This window comes from Pungitius pungitius, chromosome 1 (genome assembly GCF_949316345.1).
Source record: "Pungitius pungitius chromosome 1, fPunPun2.1, whole genome shotgun sequence".
In the NCBI taxonomy this organism is placed as follows: domain Eukaryota; kingdom Metazoa; phylum Chordata; class Actinopteri; order Perciformes; family Gasterosteidae; genus Pungitius; species Pungitius pungitius.
The window spans coordinates 15958450-15980269 of NC_084900.1; the positions used below are offsets into that span (position 1 = coordinate 15958450).

The 21820-nt window shown below is 50.3% G+C and overlaps 2 protein-coding genes across 3 annotated transcripts; one reads left to right on the plus strand and one right to left on the minus strand.

The window, feature by feature from the left end:
* Nucleotides 1-117: 117 nt before the first annotated feature.
* Nucleotides 118-3370, minus strand: fbxw12 (F-box and WD repeat domain containing 12). 2 transcript variants are annotated; one of them, XM_037478297.2, is made up of 10 exons: nt 3221-3370; nt 3091-3128; nt 2509-2675; nt 2286-2410; nt 1998-2204; nt 1739-1903; nt 1411-1615; nt 660-841; nt 448-578; nt 118-337 (listed from the first exon to the last, which is right to left on the minus strand). In XM_037478297.2, the coding sequence occupies exons 1-10, from the start codon at nt 3317-3319 to the stop codon at nt 238-240; spliced, it is 1419 nt and encodes a 472-aa protein (XP_037334194.2). In that variant the 5' UTR covers nt 3320-3370; the 3' UTR covers nt 118-237. The 2 variants fall into 2 exon arrangements, with proteins under 2 accessions (XP_037334194.2, XP_037334193.2); XM_037478296.2 differs by having other exon boundaries at nt 1360-1615.
* Nucleotides 3371-3902: 532 nt separating this feature from the next.
* Nucleotides 3903-10402, plus strand: LOC119222026 (protein Wnt-7a). The gene is made up of 4 exons (XM_037478353.2): nt 3903-4367; nt 4886-5112; nt 7466-7737; nt 9147-10402. Exons 1-4 carry the CDS (start codon nt 4297-4299, stop codon nt 9627-9629), a joined length of 1053 nt encoding a protein of 350 aa, XP_037334250.1. The 5' UTR covers nt 3903-4296; the 3' UTR covers nt 9630-10402.
* Nucleotides 10403-21820: the final 11418 nt, after the last annotated feature.

Sequence of the window (21820 nt, forward strand, 5' to 3'; positions counted from 1 at the left end):
TCAGTAAATGGTGAGAGTAACGCATCAAAGATTAGAACATATTTCGCAAAGGTCACGCCTTAAGGCATGTGTACCATACATCAGCCCCCCCATACCTTTATGTACTTTTTCACCCAGTGTATTAATGCCTTTCCCATTACATAGAGTTTCTCTGCATATATGTAACAAACAGTTGATAATAAAAAATAAAAATAAAACGCTCCTCCTTCCTGTGGGTCGTGCGAGCTGCTTGTGGACTCAGGAGGTGAAAGAATACGCCTTTAGGACGTCTTTCCCGTCTTGCCCTTCCGCCACGGCCACAATGCTGGAGTAGTCACAGGCGACGGCGGTGAGGCCCCTAGAAAACCCCGCAGAGCGGGGGGTGAGGGGGGGGGGGGGCGCGGTTAAGAGGGCGCCCGTAATTGTGTTGATTTTAACGTGGCTGTTTGTTGACACAGCGTGCGGTACCTGGACACGGTGTGAGAGCCTCCCAGCAGGTGGTACTTGCTCTCCAGGGTCCACCCGGGGCCCCCGTCGCTCCTCCAGGTCAGCACTCGTAAGGAGAGGTCCTGGGAGGCCGTCACCACGCGGAAGCTATCCTGTTGGCGGGGAAGACACAGTGGGACGCGGCTCCTTTCACTCGAGCCGTGTAATCTGCTGTGCATGAGACAGCTACCCACCACACACATAGAAGAGATGGGCATGGTGTGCTCTTTGAAGCTGGCGAGCAGGGCGCCTTTGAGGGAGTAGACGCTCAGCTCCAGGCCGGCGGCCAGCACCAAGACGTCGCTGTCCTTGGCTGCGAGAAGGACGCGCGGGGACCACGACGTCAGCGTCAAGGGGAAGGACTCCACCTGCTGGACTGAGAGGAGGGTTCAAAAAATCATACCAGCAAACCACAACCAAACACCAACAAAAGAGCAACTCTTTACACCACGAAAATATTGATTTCACTGTTTTCTGCTGCAAATGATGCTCTGTCTGAGGTTGAAAAAGCTCTTTTCTATTTCTCACTGAAACGCTTCAATCTGAGCGTGTTTAGACGTAATCGCGTTGCTGGGCAACATCTTGGATCCGTGTTTACTTCCTGTCAGCTGATATCATTCACACACTCCTCAACATTGAATAAACCGGGGCACATTCGGAGGGTGAGATTGTCTATATGTTAAATAATATATAATAATGGAGTGTGTGTGTTTCTCGTTGGGTTGAGCGTCTCAATACTTTTACACTAAAGCACTGACACCAACTAAATAATAAAAATGATTTTTTTTCATCTTTTTTTTCCCATTTTAAATTTCATTATAGATTTGTTAGAAAATGCCAATGTTTGCACCAGCAGCCGAGCCAACAGTGGATTTTTTTTTGTGATTCACCAACCGCGGTGTTCCCACGGTCCAAGCGTCAGGCGCCACGCATCTCGCTCCTCACCCAGGATCTCTGACTTGTACTTGGTCTTTTGAATTGCGACGTCGAAGACGGTGAGGGCTGTGCCGCGTGGCCCCTGGTGGACGAGGGCCAGCCTGGCAGCTTGGGTGGGCATGAAGACGGCGGCCTGGCACCCGGTGACCGGCACGGACTGGCACAGAGGGTCTTTGTCCTCCGACGGCGAGGTTAAACTCTCCGCGTGGATCACCTGACGACGAGCCCAACGACGGGAAAATCTACTAAGTGTGGAGATTTCTTTCCGACTGGGACATTTGTGGTAAAAAGGAAAGACGAGAGGACAGACCAGAGCAGGACGCAAGTACATAAATACCTTCGGACTCAAATCCGTGTTGTCGTTGGATCCAGCAATGATCCACTTCCTGTCCGGTGAAACTAGTAAAGTGTCCACTTTAAAGCCGCCGCACACCACCACGCTGGACTTTAGAGCCAGAGCCGAGCCGGCGAGCGTGCACACGGATCCCTGACTGGTCCCGACCTGCGGGGGGGGGGGCGAACACATGTAATCACCACCAAAATGTTCACATTACTACAAACAACACAGCTCGGTTTGTCCCTCAGACGTCACTCACGGTCAGAAACCAGTCGCTGCCGACGTTGTACTGAAGCAGCGCGCAGCGTGCGGACGCAGTGGAGAAGGAGGCCACCTCCTGGCCGGTACGTCCCTCCCACGTCTTGACGTGGCCCGCGGAGTCCGCGGAGATCACCACGTCGCACTGCTCGTCGCTCGCAATCGCCGTCAAGGGGCTCTGCGCGGGGCTGAACCACAGGAGCTGACCCTGAGAGGGAACAAAAGGGCAGGTTTAAGTCCCTCAGGCTGGGGGCGAGGCACGCAAGAAAGGGGGAGGGGGGGTGCTCACCTTCTGGATGTCCCACGCCCGGATCGTCCCATCGGAGGAGGCGCTGCACACCGTGGAGCTGCTGTTCCAGATGTCCGGATGCTGAGCAGAGTTTCCCTGCAGGTATTCGAGTCCCACCACCCTGCCTGGTTGGAGAGCGCGCCCGGGTGTAAAGGTGTGAAGAGGCGCTTTGTGACGTCATGCAGAGGAGATTCCAGAGAGAGAGAGAGAGAGAGAGGGATACCTGTGTGTCCTCGGAGGCTTTTGCAGGTGTAACCTTCCGAGCTGCCTTTCGCCATCTTCATCTCCAGGTGGCAACGCCGCAGGAAGTATTTCTTCCACGAGCGACTCACCTGTTCACTCCCCAGGACGGAAAGGTTACAGAAGCTCCAGCGCTGCAGGCACATCCTCCTGAGCGGACCGAGCAATTAGACGTTGAGAGGTGTGCTCAAACGAAATAAAATTCACACAAGGAATGCGCCGACATCTCCGAAGAGATGTAACCATGCATGTTCTGAAAATGTTTCTGCTGCATAAACACTCAACACTGCTAATCCAAAGAACTATTTGTTTCAAATACAAAGTCAATCATTTTATGATTTGTAATTCAGAATTAGGTCCCAAAAATGTCTCCACATTGGTCTGTAAAGTCTACTACTGTAAAAATATTAATATTGTAAGTATCATTGAGCTAATAGAAACCCCTTTGACAGAGCAATGACTTAACATTGATCATCAACATGTCGGTTACTGCCACTTTAAGCACTTTGATGAACACAAACGTTCGAATTCAGAAGACAGAGATTGACATTTAGACAAATCTCACCTCCATAACCAAGGAGTCTCTGCAGCTTCATTCCAATCCTAAAAAAACAAACACATAATCAGACAGAAAGTTCTCATTAGGAAGCTCTTATTAAGCACGAGCTACTTCCGCAAGTGATGACGCTCCTCACTTTACACACGGCGGAGGCGCGGATCAAATCCTCCTCGGTCAGGAAAGAAAACGTGTGAATGAGGCAATCGGCGATCAGCTGTGGTTGATGAAGATCCATATTTACATCGATAAACGTCGCGGCCCACCCACCTGTCAAAGTTACAGCGAAAAGGGCTGAGACTACGGAAAGCAAACAGGGACAAAGAGGTTTGCTTCGCTTTTGACGCTGCAACGCATTCACTCCGCCGCTAGGTGTCGCCGTTGTGAAAGGTGGGTGATCCGGGGACCCGTCCGGGACCGAGACGCGCGGCAGGTAGAGCGCACTGTAAATAAAGTGGATGAATTCTACTTTTGGAAAAGGGGGAAAAAACATACTAAGGAAAACAATATATATATATATATATATATATTAAATATCACAAACGTGTGATTGAAAAAGGTACATCCTGTGTAAATGCGAATTTTATTCAGCTTGTTTTGAGGCAACCTAAATAACAATCTAATATAAAAACAAAAAAACAAGTCAGTGCTCTTTCTTTTGTCTGCAACTTCTGGATCAGTACGGACCCACTGAAACACCAAATGAGAAGCCGTATGCGTGCGCGATTTGTGTGCGTGCGTGTGTGTGTGTGTGTGTGTGTGTGTGTGTGTGTGTGTGTTGAGATTCAGCCCTGGCGGGATTCTTCAGCAGGGCCTCGTGTCTCCTGAGAACACGCCCCAGATGAGCCAGATATATAACCAAGACCTGCGGGTAGCAGAGGAGCTGTGAGAAGCGCATAGCTAGTCGTACTCGCTCACCTCCAGGGTTACCTGTGACACCCTTGCAATGACAAGGAGGCCCAGCGAAAGGGGGCCACGTACAGGGAGTCTGGATAATAACCTCACCGGCAATCTGTGAGAAAAGAAAAAGGTCTTTTTTTCTCTCCCTCTCTCGAGCGCGCTGTATTTTTTTTTATTTTTTTTTGGATGCTTTTCGACATTTGGGAGTTCCTTTGGAGTTTACCTGTGGGCTGCGGATCGATCGGAGGAGGATAAGCGAACCGCGTTACTCATCAGCTCTGCAGATCGTTGCATGAAACTGAGAGCGGGGCCGCAATGAGTCGGAGAACACGACGCTGGATTCTAAGAGTTCTACTTTGTCTGGGGATCGTTTATTTGAAGATCGGGTGAGCTGCGCCTGTTTTGACTTCGCATTGATTTCTTTACTCTCAAACGCCAAAGGACTTAAAGCGACTGACGGACGGCGCTTTGGGAGCACCTTGTGCTCCGTGTTTGTAATAAAATATCAGGGGACGAACGTTAATATTGATCTGAGAGAGACACTCGCGGCATTTTTTTTTCATTATTGCAGCTTTAGGTGATCGTAAAACTCATACTCGCCTGATAATGAAAACTTTTTTTTAACTCAAAGAAGAAGTCTAAGTCTAAATATCCTCTCCCAACATAAAGCGCAACAAATACCTTTGGTGATCATTTTTTTTTCGTTTAATATGAACATTTACTATAGACTGAATGTATTTTAAACGTATACATTTAATAACAGATTATGCAGGCTACTATTAAATAAACCAAACAGTGAAACGTTCACAATATTTTAGGGATTAAAAACTCGTTATAACGAACCAAAAATACCAGAACGGGGAGAAAATCCAGTTGTTCTCATCTTCCCATCTTCCTTTCACAGTGGCTTCTCGTCGGTGGTGGCCCTAGGTGCGAGCATAATCTGTAACAAGATCCCCGGTTTGGCCCCCAGACAGCGGATTATCTGCCAGAGTCGCCCCGATGCCATTATCGTCATCGGAGAGGGGGCCCAAATGGGCATCAACGAGTGTCAGTTTCAGTTCAAGAACGGCCGCTGGAACTGCTCCGCGCTCGGAGAGAGGACGGTCTTCGGCAAAGAGTTGAAAGTGGGTATGTTGCTGTCTGTTAACGTTTGTTCTCAGTTTTGAACCCCCCCCCCCTCCCACACACACCCACCCGCCAGTAGTAAACCACGTTAATCGAACTCGCGGCACTTCGATGCGCGTAACGTGTGTCAATTGTGCGTAAGAATGCGCACAACATGCAGTCGTTGTGGCTCTTTTGTGATTTTCCTTTCCTCACAGAGAATTCTGATAGTTAGCTCCAAAGATTTAATGTATGACCTCGTGCTCCGGGGAGAGAGAGAGAGAGAGAGAGAGAGAAACCACATTGACATGCATCCTTCTCCAAATGGATGCTGTTAACACCAACTTGTTCTGCCTATAAAATGATCACCTGCCCTGCACGGTTGCACCCGTAGCACACGAAGTCAGTGTCATTTACAGCAGGCCCGGTTTGGGCCTCTGGACTCTCTTCATTGAGCAGAGCTTTTTCCACAAAAGCAGACTGTAACAAAGCTGTTGTGAATGCTGGCAGCCTCTTCCTTTCAGCCCGGCGGAGTCTCCGGAGACACGTTTTCACTGGTCTTTATCCCGTCCAGTGATGGGTGCCGTGGCTCTCACCGTGGGGACGTAGATCTTACCACGGGTATAAGTTACAGCGGGGCAGAGCCCGGAGCAAAGCAAGACCTGAACGTTTTAAATTGGAGAAAACAAATGAGTTCAGAAATCAGCATTCCTGCTGTCGAGACTAAAGGCTGGATGAAGCTCCGTGGCTCATCTGTTGGATACAATGGAGCGTAAAGTAGATCAAGTCTATCGAGGACACCAGGAACACTTGTAATAAAGCAGAAAGATCTTGTGTCTAATGATGCCTTAATGGCCGCATAAAATGTTGTGTACAGATTATAAGACATTTAATACATTCTGACAGAACCTTTCACGCCAAACAAAGAACCCAAAACACCCTTTTCACACAGTGATTGGACCAGCTGTGGGGGAGAAAGGATTATCTCTAGTGGCGTTTGACAAGCTGTTCCTTTAATGAATCGCTGCTTTTTTCTCAGCTCATCCACGGCCCTGGTTTGTGTTTCAAAGGCGGGACCCTTGAGTCCTGTGGCGGTGGACAGCCGCGCCGAATAGATTGGTTTCACCGCTCAGATTAGCGCCGAGGGCCAGGGGGTCGTAGATGAAGCCCATTGTTGGTGCCCCGGCCTCCGAGGAGCTGCGCCGCTCGCAATTGTTCTCCGAGCGAAGGAGGAGCGACCCGCCTAAGTGACATCATCGGCCGCCCCAGGGTGACGCAAGGCTGTGAGCCGTTCAAGGGGTCGGGGGGGCCCTCGACCGGGTCTGCTCCCAAACGCCTGCGGTTACGCTGCGTATTCAGAGAAACAAACATGGCGGACAGAGAAGGTCGAGCCGGCACGTCGAGTTCAGCTCAGCCGGGGGGGCGCTGGCGTTTCAATGCGTTCCACCTCGGCGCTGCAAGGGTCGAGGAAGCATTCGCACCGAACCCTCGTGCGGCGAACCCATGTGCTCTCAGCAGTGCGAAGGAAAAAAAAAAGAAAAAAGAAGAGAACAACGCCGCAGTCAGAACAGGGGCGACACACCTTCTTTTTTGGCTCGGGGCCCATCGCGTCTATTAAAAAAAAAAAAAAAACCACGTTATTGATGCTTCAATGTGAGATTTTTTTCTTCTTCTTTTCTTCAATGGCATCCCAGATGTTCACCGAAAAAAGAAACTTGGCAGCGCCGCGTGGTGAGCCGGGCGGGAAGGAGGAGGCCCGCGGAGTGGCTGCGATGTTTTGTTTTGTTTTAATCTGCAGTCTGGTGACACATCGGAGAAATACAGCTGTGAATGTGACATTGCGGCCTGCGCTCACGTGGCCTCGGAAGGGGTGGGGAACAGGCCGCTCCGTTTGGCATTATTTAAAGCTCAGAGTATCTCAATCGGGTTTCTTTCGCCGCAGGGGGAAATGATGTCAGATTAGCCTTCAGTTATTTGCCGATATTTCCCTGTGCGGGTAAATGATTGGTGAGCCGGACCTGGTGGAGATAACAGGCAGGATGAAGATTCTGATCTCAGTGCCTTATGAGTTTGCACAGAACGGGACCGTTTCCCTGAGCGGATCAATGGCCCCTCCCCCGTCGACAGCCCTCTGTTTCATAGCGCTTTGTTGACTATGCCACCCGGCGGCCATCTTGGTTCACGGGCAGGACGGTTTCCAGGTCAGGTTTAGAGACACTGTGATGAAAGCACACACAGCGTTAATAAGTAATCCTAAAATGTCCCTTCGACTGGAGGAGGAACACAAAAACTTTCTTTATTTCAAAAAGAATCTATTGCAACATTTAATTCATCCCCCCCCCTCCCCCCCTCCTCTTTTGTTCCTCGTCTCCGGCAGGTAGCAAAGAGGCCGCGTTCACCTACGCCATCATCGCGGCCGGGGTGGCCCACGCCATCACGGCGGCCTGCACGCAGGGCAACCTGAGCGACTGCAGCTGCGACACAGAGAAGCAGGGCTTCTACAGCAAGGACCACGGCTGGAAGTGGGGGGGCTGCTCGGCCGACATCAGCTACGGCCTGGGCTTCTCCAAAGTCTTCATCGACGCTCGCGAGGTCAAGCAGAACGCCAGGACGCTCATGAACCTCCACAACAACGAGGTGGGACGCAAGGTAAGTGATCAGCGGCAGGTCTCTGTGGTCGCCATGGAGACTTTATGAGATCCCTTTGATCCCGTCAAGGGATGGCAGACTCGTCCGAAAGGCCTCAGCCACGGTAGCGTGTCGGTTGGGGGGGGGGGTGGAGGGGGGCGATAGCGGCGACGGCCAAGCCCGCGGCAAAGATCTGGCGCCACGACTGAACAAGCGGCGGAATAAAAGGCTGCTTTGGAGGGGAGGGCCGGGTTCGATTACAGCTCACATCCCTGCACTGAGAGACAGATAGTCACTGTTACCACGGTTACCCTCAGCGCCCCCCCACCTACCTCCCGCCAGGTGCAAAGTGCCTGTACGTTGTCACCGCGCACAGACTCCACCTGCACGCTGCTGCATGTCTTAATTGAGTCCATGGAGGACTTTACCTAAAGAGGGACGGGTTGGACGGGCTGCAGAGACTCCAGTGAGTCTGGAGGGTCGGAGGTTGAGCGGAATGACGTGTCAGAGCGAGGCTGGAGTTGGTGAAGAATAGAGGAGCAGCTTGGCCCAGGAGAGTTTTCGCTCAAATAGCCTGATTCGCAGGAGTGAGACGCAACGTTTCCTCCGTGCGCCTCGGCACCATGAATTCCAATCGGCGTATCTAGAGAGATAAATCGCCTCCCAGTGGAAGAAGACTCTTCTTCTTCTTCTTTGTCTTCGTCTTCTTAATAAAAAATGGCCTCTCTTGTTTTCGCTAGTCCCCCCACCCCCTCTTCCTCCTTTATGCTAAACAAAAAGGGGTAACAGCGAGGTGGGAGGGGGGGGGGGGGCGTCGGGACAAAGCCTGTCACAAGGGTTAGTCACAGAACGACTGACAGATTAGCGCGTCGAAGCCGAGGGGGATACGTTGGCTTTTCTCTCGCTTCTTGTTCACACCTCTTCCTTTATTTATTTATTTATTTACAGTTTACTTGCCAACAAACACGGAGGCATAAACGATCCCGCCACAGGAGGCCACGTCGCACGCGCTTCCGCTAAAAAGAAACTCGCAGTCGACCTCGTTGCCGAAGGAAATTCCGGTTTCCGTCGGCGCGGCACTTGTCATCGGCTGAGGCTTTGGCGCTAATCCCAGTCACTCGGCGCCTCGTACAGTCACTCTTGACGTTTGCGCGTTGTGTGGTAACTACACACACAGAGCCTGAAGCCTGATACATTATTTGGGCTTCTGTGTGTACGGTTGTCGTGCAGCCACGCGGCGGGGGGGGGGGGGGGAGGCCGCGTTTAATCCGTGAAGGGCCTGTCACGTGTGCACGTTTTTCCTCAAGGTGCAGCGGAGGGAACGGAAATCGACAGTTTGGAAACTCGTTAAGAGGAGTTGAGCTCAATAAATGATCATTGCAGCCGGTTGTCACTGCCTGAGTTGTTGTGGTTTTTTTTCCTGCGTCTAGGTCCTGGAGAAGAGCATGCGGCTGGAATGCAAGTGCCACGGCGTCTCGGGCTCCTGCACCACCAAAACCTGCTGGACTACACTCCCCAAGTTCCGCGAGCTCGGCTACATTCTCAAGGAGAAGTATTCGCACGCCGTGCACGTGGAGCCAATCAAAGCCAGCCGCAACAAGCGCCCCAGATTCCTCAAGATCAAGAAGCCTTACTCCTACCGCAAGCCCACGGACTCGGAGCTGGTGTACACGGACAAATCGCCCAACTACTGCGAGGCGGACCCCGTGACGGGGAGCCTGGGGACGCAGGGCCGCGTGTGCAACAAGACCATGATGCAGCACGTCGGCGGCTGCGACCTGATGTGCTGCGGCCGCGGGTACAACACGCACCAGTACTCCCGCGTGTGGCAGTGCAACTGCAAGTTCCTGTGGTGCTGCCACGTCAAGTGCAACACCTGCAGCGAGAGGACAGAGGTGTACACGTGCAAGTGAGCGCGTTTTTTCTCGCGCGAAGGGCTGTGTGTGTGTGGGGGGGGGGGGTTTCGCGGAGGAAGCGGCGTGCCGCGCGCACGGCAAGCAACGTGGGCGCCGAGCAGCGAGGTGAATGGCGTCAGGTCGGAGGCTCTGAACTGACACGGCCGTTTGGAATATTTAACATACTGTATGTAGAGAATGAAAATAATTAATATTAATTTATTCTATGAAAATAAAAAAAACTACTGATTTTTTTTCCGTTACGGATAACTAAATGTTGGGTTGTTAGTTCATTAAAGCAATAAAAATGAGTCCACACTCTTGTTAACACACTGGATTTGAATTTGCCTGTAATAATAACGTGTTTTAGAATAATGGTGGAACTGGCGTAGGCCGCTCACGTTGACCTCCTGACCCTCCCATGGGTTTGTCTTCCCTCTGTTTGCTGCTAGTCTGGAGAATCCCACTTGAGGTCAAAGGCTGTACGCTCACGTCGAGCTGCTTTTAGCTCCAAAACACAGGCACATTTTCCACTATTGGTAAATATTGGTTCATAGAGTATATTTTGTAAAAGCCTATTTTTATATGAATGTCTTATTTATATCTTTTGCATATTCAATGTCAAATTCTGAGACCTGTTTTTAAACCCCTGTGGAACGAAAAAGCCGATGTATGTAAGTCGACCCATGCTGTCACTGCCATAGTTGTATATTGTAAGTGATAGAAACTGTTCCTTTGTGTCTGTGTTTACTGTGTTTCATGACTACTACTGATGGAATACAGGAGTAGAATAACACCAACAAGACTCGATGCCCATTCTTTCTTCCACACACATGCAAGCCTCACAAATAACGAATGGGAACGCGACACCAGGCAGGAAAAGGAGGATGAGAGCGTTCCGTTTTGCACAGTCGATGGGCTGTCAATTAAAAAATGAAGAATATTGATATTGACTTTCAAATTATTATTTTTTTTTGCCGTAAAGCCGTCAGGGAGTAGATTAATTCAACTTTTACGACCATAAATTCCCTCAATCGCTTTTTCTACAGGAATTAATTAACCGTTAACCAAGTAATTACCAAGACTTTCAAGAGGTGATAAATGTAAATCTTTATGAATGGTTGCCATGGGGGTGGTGGGGGGGGGGGGGTTATTTGTGGCTTACATCATCATTAGACAATCATAGGACGATATCACATGGTCGCCATGGCGATAAATCAGCTCCTCAACGTGCGTATCCCACGTGCACAATGTGGGCAGTGAGGGAAAGTTATTCCGGCTTAATTGTGGCCCATCCCGCAGACTGGGAAGCCGTTGGACGTGTCAGAGGAGAAAAGCGTTTGTGCCCTAATGGTAGGGTACCGGAAGGGGGGGTGGGTAATTGATGAGGCCCGGTCCCAGACTGTCACGGAGATGACTTGCTCAGTCGGGGGAGTGGGAGCCTGTCAGGTGATAGATGACTTGCACATCTGCTTCATTCACTCCCGGGCCGCTAGTTGCTACAACAACTCCATCGCGGCGGGGAAAATGCGGGGCGGTCTCCAAGAGAAATGTTAACGACGCTGAAGCCCACAGTCACTAACTGGATTCCGCTCTCATCGGGCCTGCGAGAGGAGCCCGGGGTGATGACGGAAAAACCCAATCAAGCGTCCAATAATCTCTGTACAGTTTTCCCCTGCGCTGCGTCTTTTCTCGTAAAGATGTAATAGATTAGCCGTATTGCGTGTCGATAATCCGCCCAGAATAAATAGGGAAAAGGGCGTGAGGGGGGGGTGGGGGAGGGTTTCAGAGTCTTGTCTCTGTCCGCCCAAGGCTTGCAGCTTTCGTAATATTGATACAAAAGACTGGCGCACAAGAAAAGGCAGCTTCTCCTCAAGCTGCGGTTAAAACGCAACTGGTGTTTTGTGCGCGAGACGCACACAGCGCATCGTCTCACTGTCCCAATGTCTCTCTCATATACTTTCACCCTCGGGCTTCCGAAGTGGGCGCTTCAATAAAGGTCACCGGGTCACCGGACCCCCCGCTGGATTGGATTCACACCCAATGGACCACGGATGCTGATACGCTGAGCGCAACGCGTATCTCGCGGTGCAGGATGTAGCTTCTGTTCCAGGTAATCCACCTGCAGTGTTTACCAGTCAGGTGCAATGACCCCCCCGCCCATACGGCACGGTGGCCCGCGGTCACTTCATCCCACAGCACAAAGCACTACCTTCTTTGATATCGCAGCCTGCGTGTCTGACACCCGTCAGGATCACCCAAACGCTAATTATACTCTTAGCCGTGTTTCCCCATAAACAGGACCGGGCCCGCGCCAAGATGTTCGTGGGGGGGGGGGGGGGGGGGCAAAATATGCGTGTTTGCTGGGAAGTGGGGTTGCGTTACCCTTTGGAGATTTGTTTACAAGAACACATCATACAGAGAGAAAGAAAGAGACACACGCAAACACACACACACACACACACACACACACACACACACACACACACACACACACACACATCACCGTCACCTGCAGCGGTTGGAAACTGGTAGCAGTAGATTTATGGTGGCTTGTCTGGCGCGCTCCCTGTGTCATTACTGGTTATTACCTCTCTCTGCTCCCAGGACCCGTTAGTTCGGGGCTGTGCGCGCGCTCCAGCCGCCAGTTTGCGTCAACGCCGGGCGACGCGTCTTTTAACATGTGATTCATCCTGCTCTCGTTTTTGTTATTATTATTATTATTATTAGATCCCTCCCCCCCCCCGACTTATGATGCAAAAGATTTGTTGAGGCCATTTCGGGATGCGTCCCGTCGGCACCGTGACGTCACCGCGCGTTCCCGCGTGTGTTCTCTTTAGTGCCCGCATGCGTCGACTCTTCCCGCGTCACAGCAGACACCGAAAACATGCGACCAATGAACAAGGAATTGTTGTGCATTTATACACTTGCAAAGGCCTTCATTAACACAGGGCTAGGGGTGACTACGTGTGCGTGCAGGCGCGCGTGCGCGCGTGGACCTTCTTTGTTTCAACAGCTTCCAACGACCCACTCAAACAAGTGGACAGCACTAAAGACAATAATTTGAAGGGGAGGGAGGGGAGCCATTTTTTTCCTTCTCTCCCCTTCGCTCTCTCTCTGACCATAAATCTTCTGACACATGATTGTGTCAGTCATACTTTTGTTTTCCCTCTGGTTGGGACATGCACAAGCACCTGAGCGCCGCACAGTAAATTGCAGAGCACAAGGTTGTCTTTATGTGATTCCAGAGATAGTGCACGGGGCGCAGAGCTCATTCATGCACTCTCCTAACAGAGTGCTGTTTGAGGCTCCGCGATGGAAACCGCAGATAGCAGACAATATCCACTCCCCTCAAGAGAGAGATCCTCCACTGTTGGGCCCTCACGGGGGGGAGGAGGGGGGGGGGGGTGTCTATCTGACTTCCTACGGTCTAATCTGATATTACAGGTAAACACAATGGCCAAATAGCTCGCCGGGAATTGTCCGCGGCATTAAGGCAAGGCCGGTTTGGGTCTTCAGGGGGATTTTTGGAGAAGCCGCTGGCGGCGGTTTTGAGCTCGACCTCAACCTCCCTTTGGGAGGCTTTGGAAACAGGCCATCGTGCGTCTGAGGAACACTCAGTGAGCGTGTCAAAGGCCGCCTTTGATGCCGCGGTGGTGTTGTATCTCCGAAATGATCTGAGCGCCCCATATGATACTTTTTCTTTGTTTTTCGAGTGGTTTTTGGAACATGGAGGGCCCTCATACCTGAGCCCACCCCCCCCCGCCCCCCCCACACACACATACCCCCTCACCTCTCCCTCCTTCTAGAAGACGTCACCTGAGCCAAGCTTACAGTAATCCCTCAGCGTCTCTTTCGTCCTGACACGGGATGTTTTGAACAAAAACACCAAACTCACTACAACCCCGTAAGACTCGACTGATCTTCTGCGAGCGACGGCCCGTCCCCGCCCCGACGGAGCCGGCATCTCCCCTCCCCCCCCCCTCCCACCCATTGGACTCGTTCTTAATGGCACTCGTAATGACAAACAGCAAGGCTTCTACCTTCGGGGTTACGCAATGTTTCCTCAGTGAAGCGAGAGCGGGATCATAAGCAAAGCGAAACACGTAGGTTCCCGTCTGTCAATCGACAAAGGGAAAGGCGCACAAACATGTAAACATTCTGGAAGGTGTCATGGATTCCGAGCTGCCGTCTCGTGGCTGAACAGCTCACGGGGGGGGGGGGGGGGGGAGTTGCAATGAATTCTCTCCTCTAGCATCCCGCAAACCTGTCCGGGCACGCTCCTAAATGTATCATTGCAGAAAGCTATGAAACAATTTGAGCTGATGCTGCCAGTTTAAATAACTAAACCATGTGGTCAGAGCTATTATGTTATTAATCTTCTCCCTCTCTCCACTCATGCTCTGCCAGGAGATGGAAACACCCTCAACCTTCCAAAAGAGGTAAAGAGATACCTGAAAGTTCTTCTTTTGATATGTATCCCACGATGCTGGTGACAAAAGTGTTTTGAAGCCCGGTGCCACAGACCCTTTCAATCGCGTCATCTTCACCTTTCATTTGCTGCTGCCAGAAGAGACACAAATAAATACATGTTCTGCACAGTTACAAGGTGTGCGCTTGGGTCACAAAGGGGCCGCGGCGTGCGGTCGATGGCGTATTTGGCGGGGGCCATGAACTGTAATAACCACTTGAATAAAGTTTGGCTCCCTGTAAATAGCAGCCAGTGTTGGCTGTAAACAGGGCGGAGATGTCTGACACGTGGTGTCTGAGGTCGTCCTGTTCCCGGTTCCCCCGTGCACACGTTCTTTTCCACCCGTCACTTGTTCCACCGTCGATATGAAGCTCCTGGATCCACCTTTTCAAGAGGGAAACCAAAAAAAAAAAGGGCAGGGTGCACCGAGTGACCTCAGGGCCGGCGACAGTGCTAGATGATTCCCCCCTGGTTCAGCGTGGGGTCAGAGGTTTGTCTGTGGGGCCGAGGCGCCCAGCTGGACGCACTGCTCTGAGGTCAGCCTCAGTGATGGTAATGAGATAGAGAATAGAACAAAAGGGAAACGGGGTGAAAGAGGATTTCACTTTCACTCGCCTTCAATGATTTTGTGAGGCTTTATGCCTACAGTACGTTGATTTATGGTTATTGTATTGTGGCGTCGCTGTCATTGTCTTTATACAAATGTTTTCCTTTTCCTTTGGGGGGGTGGGGGGGGGCATTCATTAGTGAGTGTCTCCTCTTGGCCTAGTAAAATGCAGAATCAAAGCCTGATGGGTAGTGACTCCTGATGCCGTGCCAACACCTCAATGCGTTCCTGGCAGGAAGTCTTTGGATTCGTTTCTCTTTTCACAGCCCAAAGAAAAGACCCTGACACCGACACAGAGGCTCACCGCCTCTGGCTGCCGCCGCGAGGAACCTCTCGCACTCACAATCCGGAGAAGCCATCTGATGTCACGCCCTGAACAAAGGTATAGCCGAGCCATTGTCGGTTTGGCTCAGAAGACCACAGCGGCGGCTCACGTCCTCAATCACCTCCTCCTCCTCCTCCTCCTCTTCCTCCTCTCGGGAAGACAGGTGTCTGGTGACAGGACGCGCAAGCCCAAAACAAAAAGCGTCGTGGCCGAGCCGAAGGGTTTCTGCTCAGACGACACTTGCGGAACGGGTTCAGAAATTCAGGAGGCCTTCTTAAAAAAAAAGTGATTATTGATCATTCCGAGACGGCCTGGTATTACCTTCCAAGTAGTGTCTCATATGCTGCTAATCAATCAATGTTTAATGTGTGAGTGGGTTGGGGGGGGGGGGGGGTTGTGTGTGTTTAATGACATATGAATGCGTATCAAATAATGACATAATGGCCAAATGCACAGAGCAACCGACACTACGTCATCGCAAACAGGGTCCAACAATGACAGTGCAGGGACTTCCGATGCGTCTCATTCGGGCCGCTGACGGTTAGTTAGTGTCCTGCTGGACAGGTGGCCCCTTGTGAGACAGTCCCTGCAGCTAGCGTGGGAACGGGTCGGCGCGAGGTCCAGAACCAGGCAAACGTGAAGGGCGATGATGTCGTTGCTCTAATAACAAGGTGAAGCTGAAGCGGCCGTGACTCAGTCAGCCAGTGAAGCATCACAGCGACCACGGAGACGGCATCAGCAGAGTATGCAGCGCATTACTTCTATGGGAGGTTATATATCTAAAAAAAAAAAAAAAGAGTGAGAATGTGACAGGTTCACCGGTGCTCTAATGACAGGTTTATCTTGAAGGGAGACAGAGACAAACATTACCTCAGAGCGCCTCCACCAGTTGCTGCTGCAGACCTCGCCGCGCGGCCCCCGAAGACAGCGTCGGTTCACCGGGTCTGTTCCGATCTGTCCTGGGGGGGAAATTCCTTTCCAGCACTGTCCCTCTCTGCAGCAGGCTGCAGTTGTCAGTGTTGGTGTCACATGATGATGATGTATTTGTGTGTTTCGGCGATGGGAGGAAAAAAAAAATCCTTCCATCGTGAACACACTTCTGAGAGGCCTCGAAGAAAAACCGAAGACAAAAGGATTGGACGACATCGAACGGCCCATTCCGTCTCTCACAGAGGAGCACGTTCTAGAGCATAAATCAGGCTTCATATGAGCGAGGTCTTTTCAAGCAGACAGTATTAGCGCTCGGGGGACAGAACTGGACCGAGCGACCGAAAGGGAAGCGGCTGAAACGAGGTTCTGCTGAAAGTGACTGCTTAGATGTTCCGTACAATGCGAGAGAGACTCGGTCCCTCCTTTCACAAGCTGCCTCAGAGCCAGTCGGGCAGGTTTTCTGTAATTACATGAAAAATGGCTTTGGTCCCTCCGGGGTTTCGGCCACATCTGAGACAGCAGCAGTCGCGTTGCATGCATATACACATAGACAGCGCACAGTGCAGCACTAACACACAGAAGAAACAGTGTGAATCGCTCCTTTTGTAACCTGTCGGCATCATCGCAGCTGACACAGATGAAGGTATAAGAAGAGTTTAGAAACCATCGCCATTATCAGAGCTGTCAGCGTCATGAAATTAGAGCAGTGCCACTGGCATCCCTGTGGTTTATTCTCAAAGTCTTTCACGATTTGTGTGAAATTGTGCGAGATTCCTCCCCTAAATCCCGGTGATCAATCAAACCCTTTGGAAGAAAAAAAGAAACAAGCCTTGGGCAACACATTCAGGAAAACCCCCGCAGTTTCAGGAGCCGTGGAGGAGATGATGAACTTCGTGCACCAACCGTCCTCCCCACTGCTTGAATTTGTGATAAATCCACACGCGAGTCGACAAAATCAATATTTTGCTCTGCACAACAAACAGGCTAATTGCAAATCACAATACCGGCTAACGAGGCGGATCGGCAGCACAAACACATGCGGAGGTTTGATAGATCCGGGCGAACGGAGCTCAGCGGCCTGCCAGGTGCTTCTGTGTCAGCACCTCCTTCATCACCTGAAGAGAGAGTCGTCATGCCAACTGTGACAGTAATTCCCACCCTGAGAGGGCCCCACTGACAGAGGTGTCATCCCCGGGGATCGACTGAGTGCACGCGCTCACATTCGGTCACGTGGGTATGGGGAGCCCTGTTTGGACTCCCTGAATCTATGCGTTCACAATGAGAAGAAGAGCGGCGCATTCCTCTGCGGGCCCCGCGCCCGAAAAACACAACGTGTTCAACGCAAAGGGCGCTGACATGACGTAATCACCACCCGCCTGCATTCACTCCCAAGAGCAGGCAACGCGAGCAAAAGGAAGTAGTCCACGCGCTGCGGGGGGGGGGGTAAACAGCAGGTGGTTTTTCTCCTTTCCTGCCACAGCAGAGTCCACCGTTGTATGACTATCGCACCTTGAAGAGGAGAAAAAAATGCCTTTAGAAATAACAAAGGCATGAAGCCAGCTCATTACTCGAGGGACACTGTTGTCGTTTTTTCCTTCTCCGAAGCAAGCCTCGACTCTTCGTCGTCGCACAACTTTGCCCCCTTGCTCACCCGCAGAAAATGTCTTCCCCCCTCGCTCAGATCCACCGGCAGACAGCACGCATTCCGTGAGCTGGTTGGCTGCTGGCAGGCCCGGGTGGTTTGTGTGGATTTGCCGGCTGATGGGATGTCAGGTACGGAGGGGCACGCCTCCGATGCTCCTCGACCGCAGGAAGATTAGTGCAGACGTATCAGCGCGGTCTCTCAAGGACACAAAGCGATCGCGTGTTTACATTAAAGGACGCAGTGAACGAGACCCGTCTGCGCTCTAAGCCGGATGCTAACGTGTTGATGTTCAAAATGTTTTACCAGCTTAGCTTAGCGCATTAGCGCGCTGACGTTTCGCTCGGTTAACACTCAGCACAAAGCACAGCTCAGGTATTCTGTTCAAGTGTTGTACAAAGGATCATTCTGACCTGGTGGTCAAGCCAGATGAAAGGTCATGAGGGGTCACATCTTGCAGGTCTTTAACTGTGTGTGTGTGAGTGTGCAGTCCGTTGTACATTCCCAAGGCCCCTAACGCCAGCGCTTTGTCCGGCCCCCCTCTGCATCTGATACCGACTCCCATCGCACCCTTTAGCGTCTGAACGACACGCCGCCAAGTAACTACCATCTAAACCCATTTCAGACGCTTTGGGAAAAGTGATGTGGTAAAAGGAGGACCGGGTGACTGGCAAGGGAGGTTGTCAGGTCAAATGAACTCACGACCGCGTGCTCCGTGTGCGGGCTCCAAAGGTCAAGTTAATTTCTTTCCATTCAACATTGTGTCAGAATCTTGCTGTTTTTGTTTTTTGTCTTAGTTTGATTTCCATTGGAATTCAGTTGTCTCCTGGAGGGTTCAACAGAGATTAAAGTTCGGGGCTCAAGCAGGTGGTCACACGCAGGTAATCATGCCGAGTGGAAAGCATGTGCTGAGAAAACGTACCCCAGCAAAGTGTTGAAGTGCAGAGTTGAAATCACACTGCAAAAAGATTCAACTCTTACAGAGTCAATTGTATGAAAGAGCTGGATTAATTTTCAAGTTTCAAGATCAGATTCATTTGCAACACTTAAACAGTTGAATTGACTCTTTGATAGGATTGATATGTAGCTGTACAGTGTCACAGTTCTTGGTATCAGGCTTAACTCCATGTCATGTGCCGCATGGATTGGTGAGAGTGCGCCAGGAACCACAGGGTTGTTGGTTTGAACCCTGGCTTACCCATGTTCCATGTCAACGTGCCTGAGCAATACACCTAACCCTTAATTGCTAAAATGGGAACTCCATTTATTAAAAAATGCAACATAAGTTGCTAAATGACGTTGTATTCAACACTGAGCAGATTTATTTTGACACTTCCAAGTTAAATTGTTAACACTTGAGTTGAGTGTTGATTTAACACTGACAAGATTGGGACAAAATAAACACCAGCTTAGAGTTAAAATTGAATCTCACAGATTCAATTTAACTCTCTGAAATTTGCTGTGCACGAAGAAAGGAAGTCAATCAAAAGAGAAGTGAACCTACAAAATAAAACATGAAAACGCTGAACATATAAAACAGAAAAAAGACGACAACAAAATAAAGACAGAATGCACCCCGGAGCAGAAGGTGACGATGTGCAGGGATCCAGGCGGGGTGCGGACTGGGACCGTTATTGAACACAAACGGTAGGGGGAGAAAGTGCACGTGCGCGTTGTTCTTAGCGGTGCACCTGGAACGCGATTTAGCCGCCAGGCATGAGCTTTCTCGGATGAGACCTAACATAACCTCTTGTGTCAGAGGCCTCTCACCCGACCTGATGTGACCCCAAACTGGGTTGATTTTGATACCTGAATTTGAACAAATATTTGAATAGCGACTCATCCAAAACGGCAACTTGCTATGTCCAAAGAACGACACGTTGTGGGGTCACATCCCGCTGTTTCCATGGCAACCTCACGCTGACTCACACTGGGTTGGGCCAAAGAATATTCATTTCCTCATCTAACTAGAAAAGAAAGATAAAGAGTGTTTCATTGCTGTCTTTTATGTTCCACTTTATTGACACCTTCTGTAAGCCCCGCCTCCTTCCACTGTTCTGTTAAGCTGTCAGAGCAACGCTACCATGGTAACCACTGACTGCACTCCCTGCAGAAACATTTCACTGTGGAGCGGGTTAAATAAATACTGCAAATCAAGCTGAAATAAAACAGAAAACAGAAGATCGAAGCAATAACCTTCAGCTCAAGGTGCGGACTTGAACCAGTGGAACAAAAAAAGTCTTTTTGAGAATCTGTAACTGTCGTTACCTGGAGAAGGTAGAATATGGCCCTCATGCATCTGTGGGTGTGAAATGCTGAAGCTTTTATTCTCCTTCCTTCATTGAGGGACCTCAAGGCCTGTTTCAAGAAACTGGACATTGAGCCTTTCGAGGTGGTATTTAAACCAAGGTTCGTTAAAGCAACTGCACAAACTCCCACTTTGTCACCAAGCTTTCATGCAGCTGTCCTGTCCTAATACAATCTATCAGTGCCTTATTGAAAACGATTCAAAGCTCAATCGAGCGGAAACAAAAAGGAGAGTTGTGTTTCTGCTCTTGCAGCCCATTTGCATCGTTCAGTGTTTCCTTTTTTCAGGGTTCTCAGCAGAGCTGCAGACTGGGTGCAGAGCTTCACTTGCAGGGAGTTGTTGGCTCAGAGCTGCCCTCTGTGTGCATACCTGCGCTTGTGCACGAGTCTCCGCATGCGCGCGGGTGTGCCTGTTGCTTGGGCTTCGCCTTGCCACGTTCAAACAGGGCAGCGGACGGAGATGTGAGAAGTTTTGGTGCGTCAGAACCTTTTGTACTGCGGCACAATATTCTATATATGCAAACATGTCATGCATGAGATGTAAAACACAGCTTTATTTACTGCCAGAGGAATGTTCTTAGCAGCATCTGAAATCAGCCCTCATCTTCCATCACTCAACACCACTTTCATACTCTCCCTCGAGCGTTTGAAACTTCAAGCAATCGGCATTAAAGGTACACTTCCAGAGCGAAAAACGTGACTTCTGCCTCTTTATGGCCGATGATTTCGATCAAGGAAGGTCCCCCCGCCCCCCCCCCCCCCCCCCCCGTTCATCTCAGATCCACTAAGTGCATTAAAGAAGACGAGACTTCTCTTTTAAATCAGGCAGAAAGGAATGCACATTTACTCCCAGCTCGCCTTGGGGCCTTAACCTGCACCAAACATGTTTTCGGAGCACAGAGAAGAAGACTAATGGCACCTACTGGGGGCTCCCACATGCATACGCCACAAAACGCCTGCTATGGCACATTCAGTCTCCTGTAAGAATGGATTCATATTTTATGGTTTAATATACAAATGATTGATGGATTGCAAACAGAAAGGGGACAGTAAAAAGTCTTCTTTGTCCCACATCTGTAAATGTGTATGAAATTGCAGTTTTTTTACTTCGCCGTTGATGTCATGTTGTTGTTATAAATTACCCCGTAATTAGTTATTATCTGTGGAGATTTGACGCTAAGCTCACAGAATGCAGATTCTTTTTTTCTGCGCTGACTTTATAATCCTTTAACGGATCTGTCCTTTCGTTTTAAAGTCCAAAGGCACCGTCATCCCCCCCGCTGTGTGCGCGGGAGAACACGTGAACGCCAGCGGAGGCGCGGGCGCTTTTATCCAGCTGTTTTTACTGCGCGACACCTCCGTTGTCGGTGTTAAAAGAATCCTGACCCACCAAGAAGAAACCCAGAAACAATATCAGAGACACTTGGCCCCGGCCTTTTGTGGTGAACTCAGCTCTAACCAAAACATTCACAGTTCAGCGGATCCCCTTGTGGAGGCCGGGAGTGAGATGGAGGAGGCACGCAACCTTCCTGCAACTGTCACTTCTCTAATGAGCCTTCACACGGGGAGAAGAAAAGAAGAGTAATGAGAGAGCGTCTTAATGAAACAATGTCGAGGGGTTTCAGAATTGGGATTTCCCTCTCTCATTAAACTCGTAACTAAGAGCCCTTTCCCAACTGATTCATCAACCACTAACCTGTGGCAAACACACACATGTCAATTAAAATCAAATCTATTCATGGGAATATTGAAAATAACAGGGAGACAGACGCTGCGCTTTCAGATCAATGAGGCCACCTCTAAATGAGCAAAAGCCCCGACGACAAAGGTTGAAAAGCTTCCTCGGCTTAAGGCCTTAACCTTAATAGTGGCACTGCGGGGACACAACATAGAATTAAATGTAATTATAAGAAAATGTTTCCAACCC

What these genes read in the sequence shown, in the direction of transcription:
- fbxw12 (XM_037478296.2), bottom strand. Translation starts at nt 3,319, where the DNA reads ATGGATCTTCATCAACCACAGCTGATCGCCGATTGCCTCATTCACACG. An exon ending in ACACGGATTTGAGTCCGAAG is followed by an intron (nt 1,616 to 1,738) that starts GTATTTATGTAC and finishes GCTCGTCGTCAG; the next exon opens with GTGATCCACGCGGAGAGTTT. An exon ending in GGCTCTCACACCGTGTCCAG is followed by an intron (nt 338 to 447) that starts GTACCGCACGCT and finishes GGGGTTTTCTAG; the next exon opens with GGGCCTCACCGCCGTCGCCT.
- LOC119222026 (XM_037478353.2), top strand. Translation starts at nt 4,297, where the DNA reads ATGAGTCGGAGAACACGACGCTGGATTCTAAGAGTTCTACTTTGTCTG. An exon ending in ATCGTTTATTTGAAGATCGG is followed by an intron (nt 4,368 to 4,885) that starts GTGAGCTGCGCC and finishes TTCCTTTCACAG; the next exon opens with TGGCTTCTCGTCGGTGGTGG. An exon ending in CGGCAAAGAGTTGAAAGTGG is followed by an intron (nt 5,113 to 7,465) that starts GTATGTTGCTGT and finishes CGTCTCCGGCAG; the next exon opens with GTAGCAAAGAGGCCGCGTTC.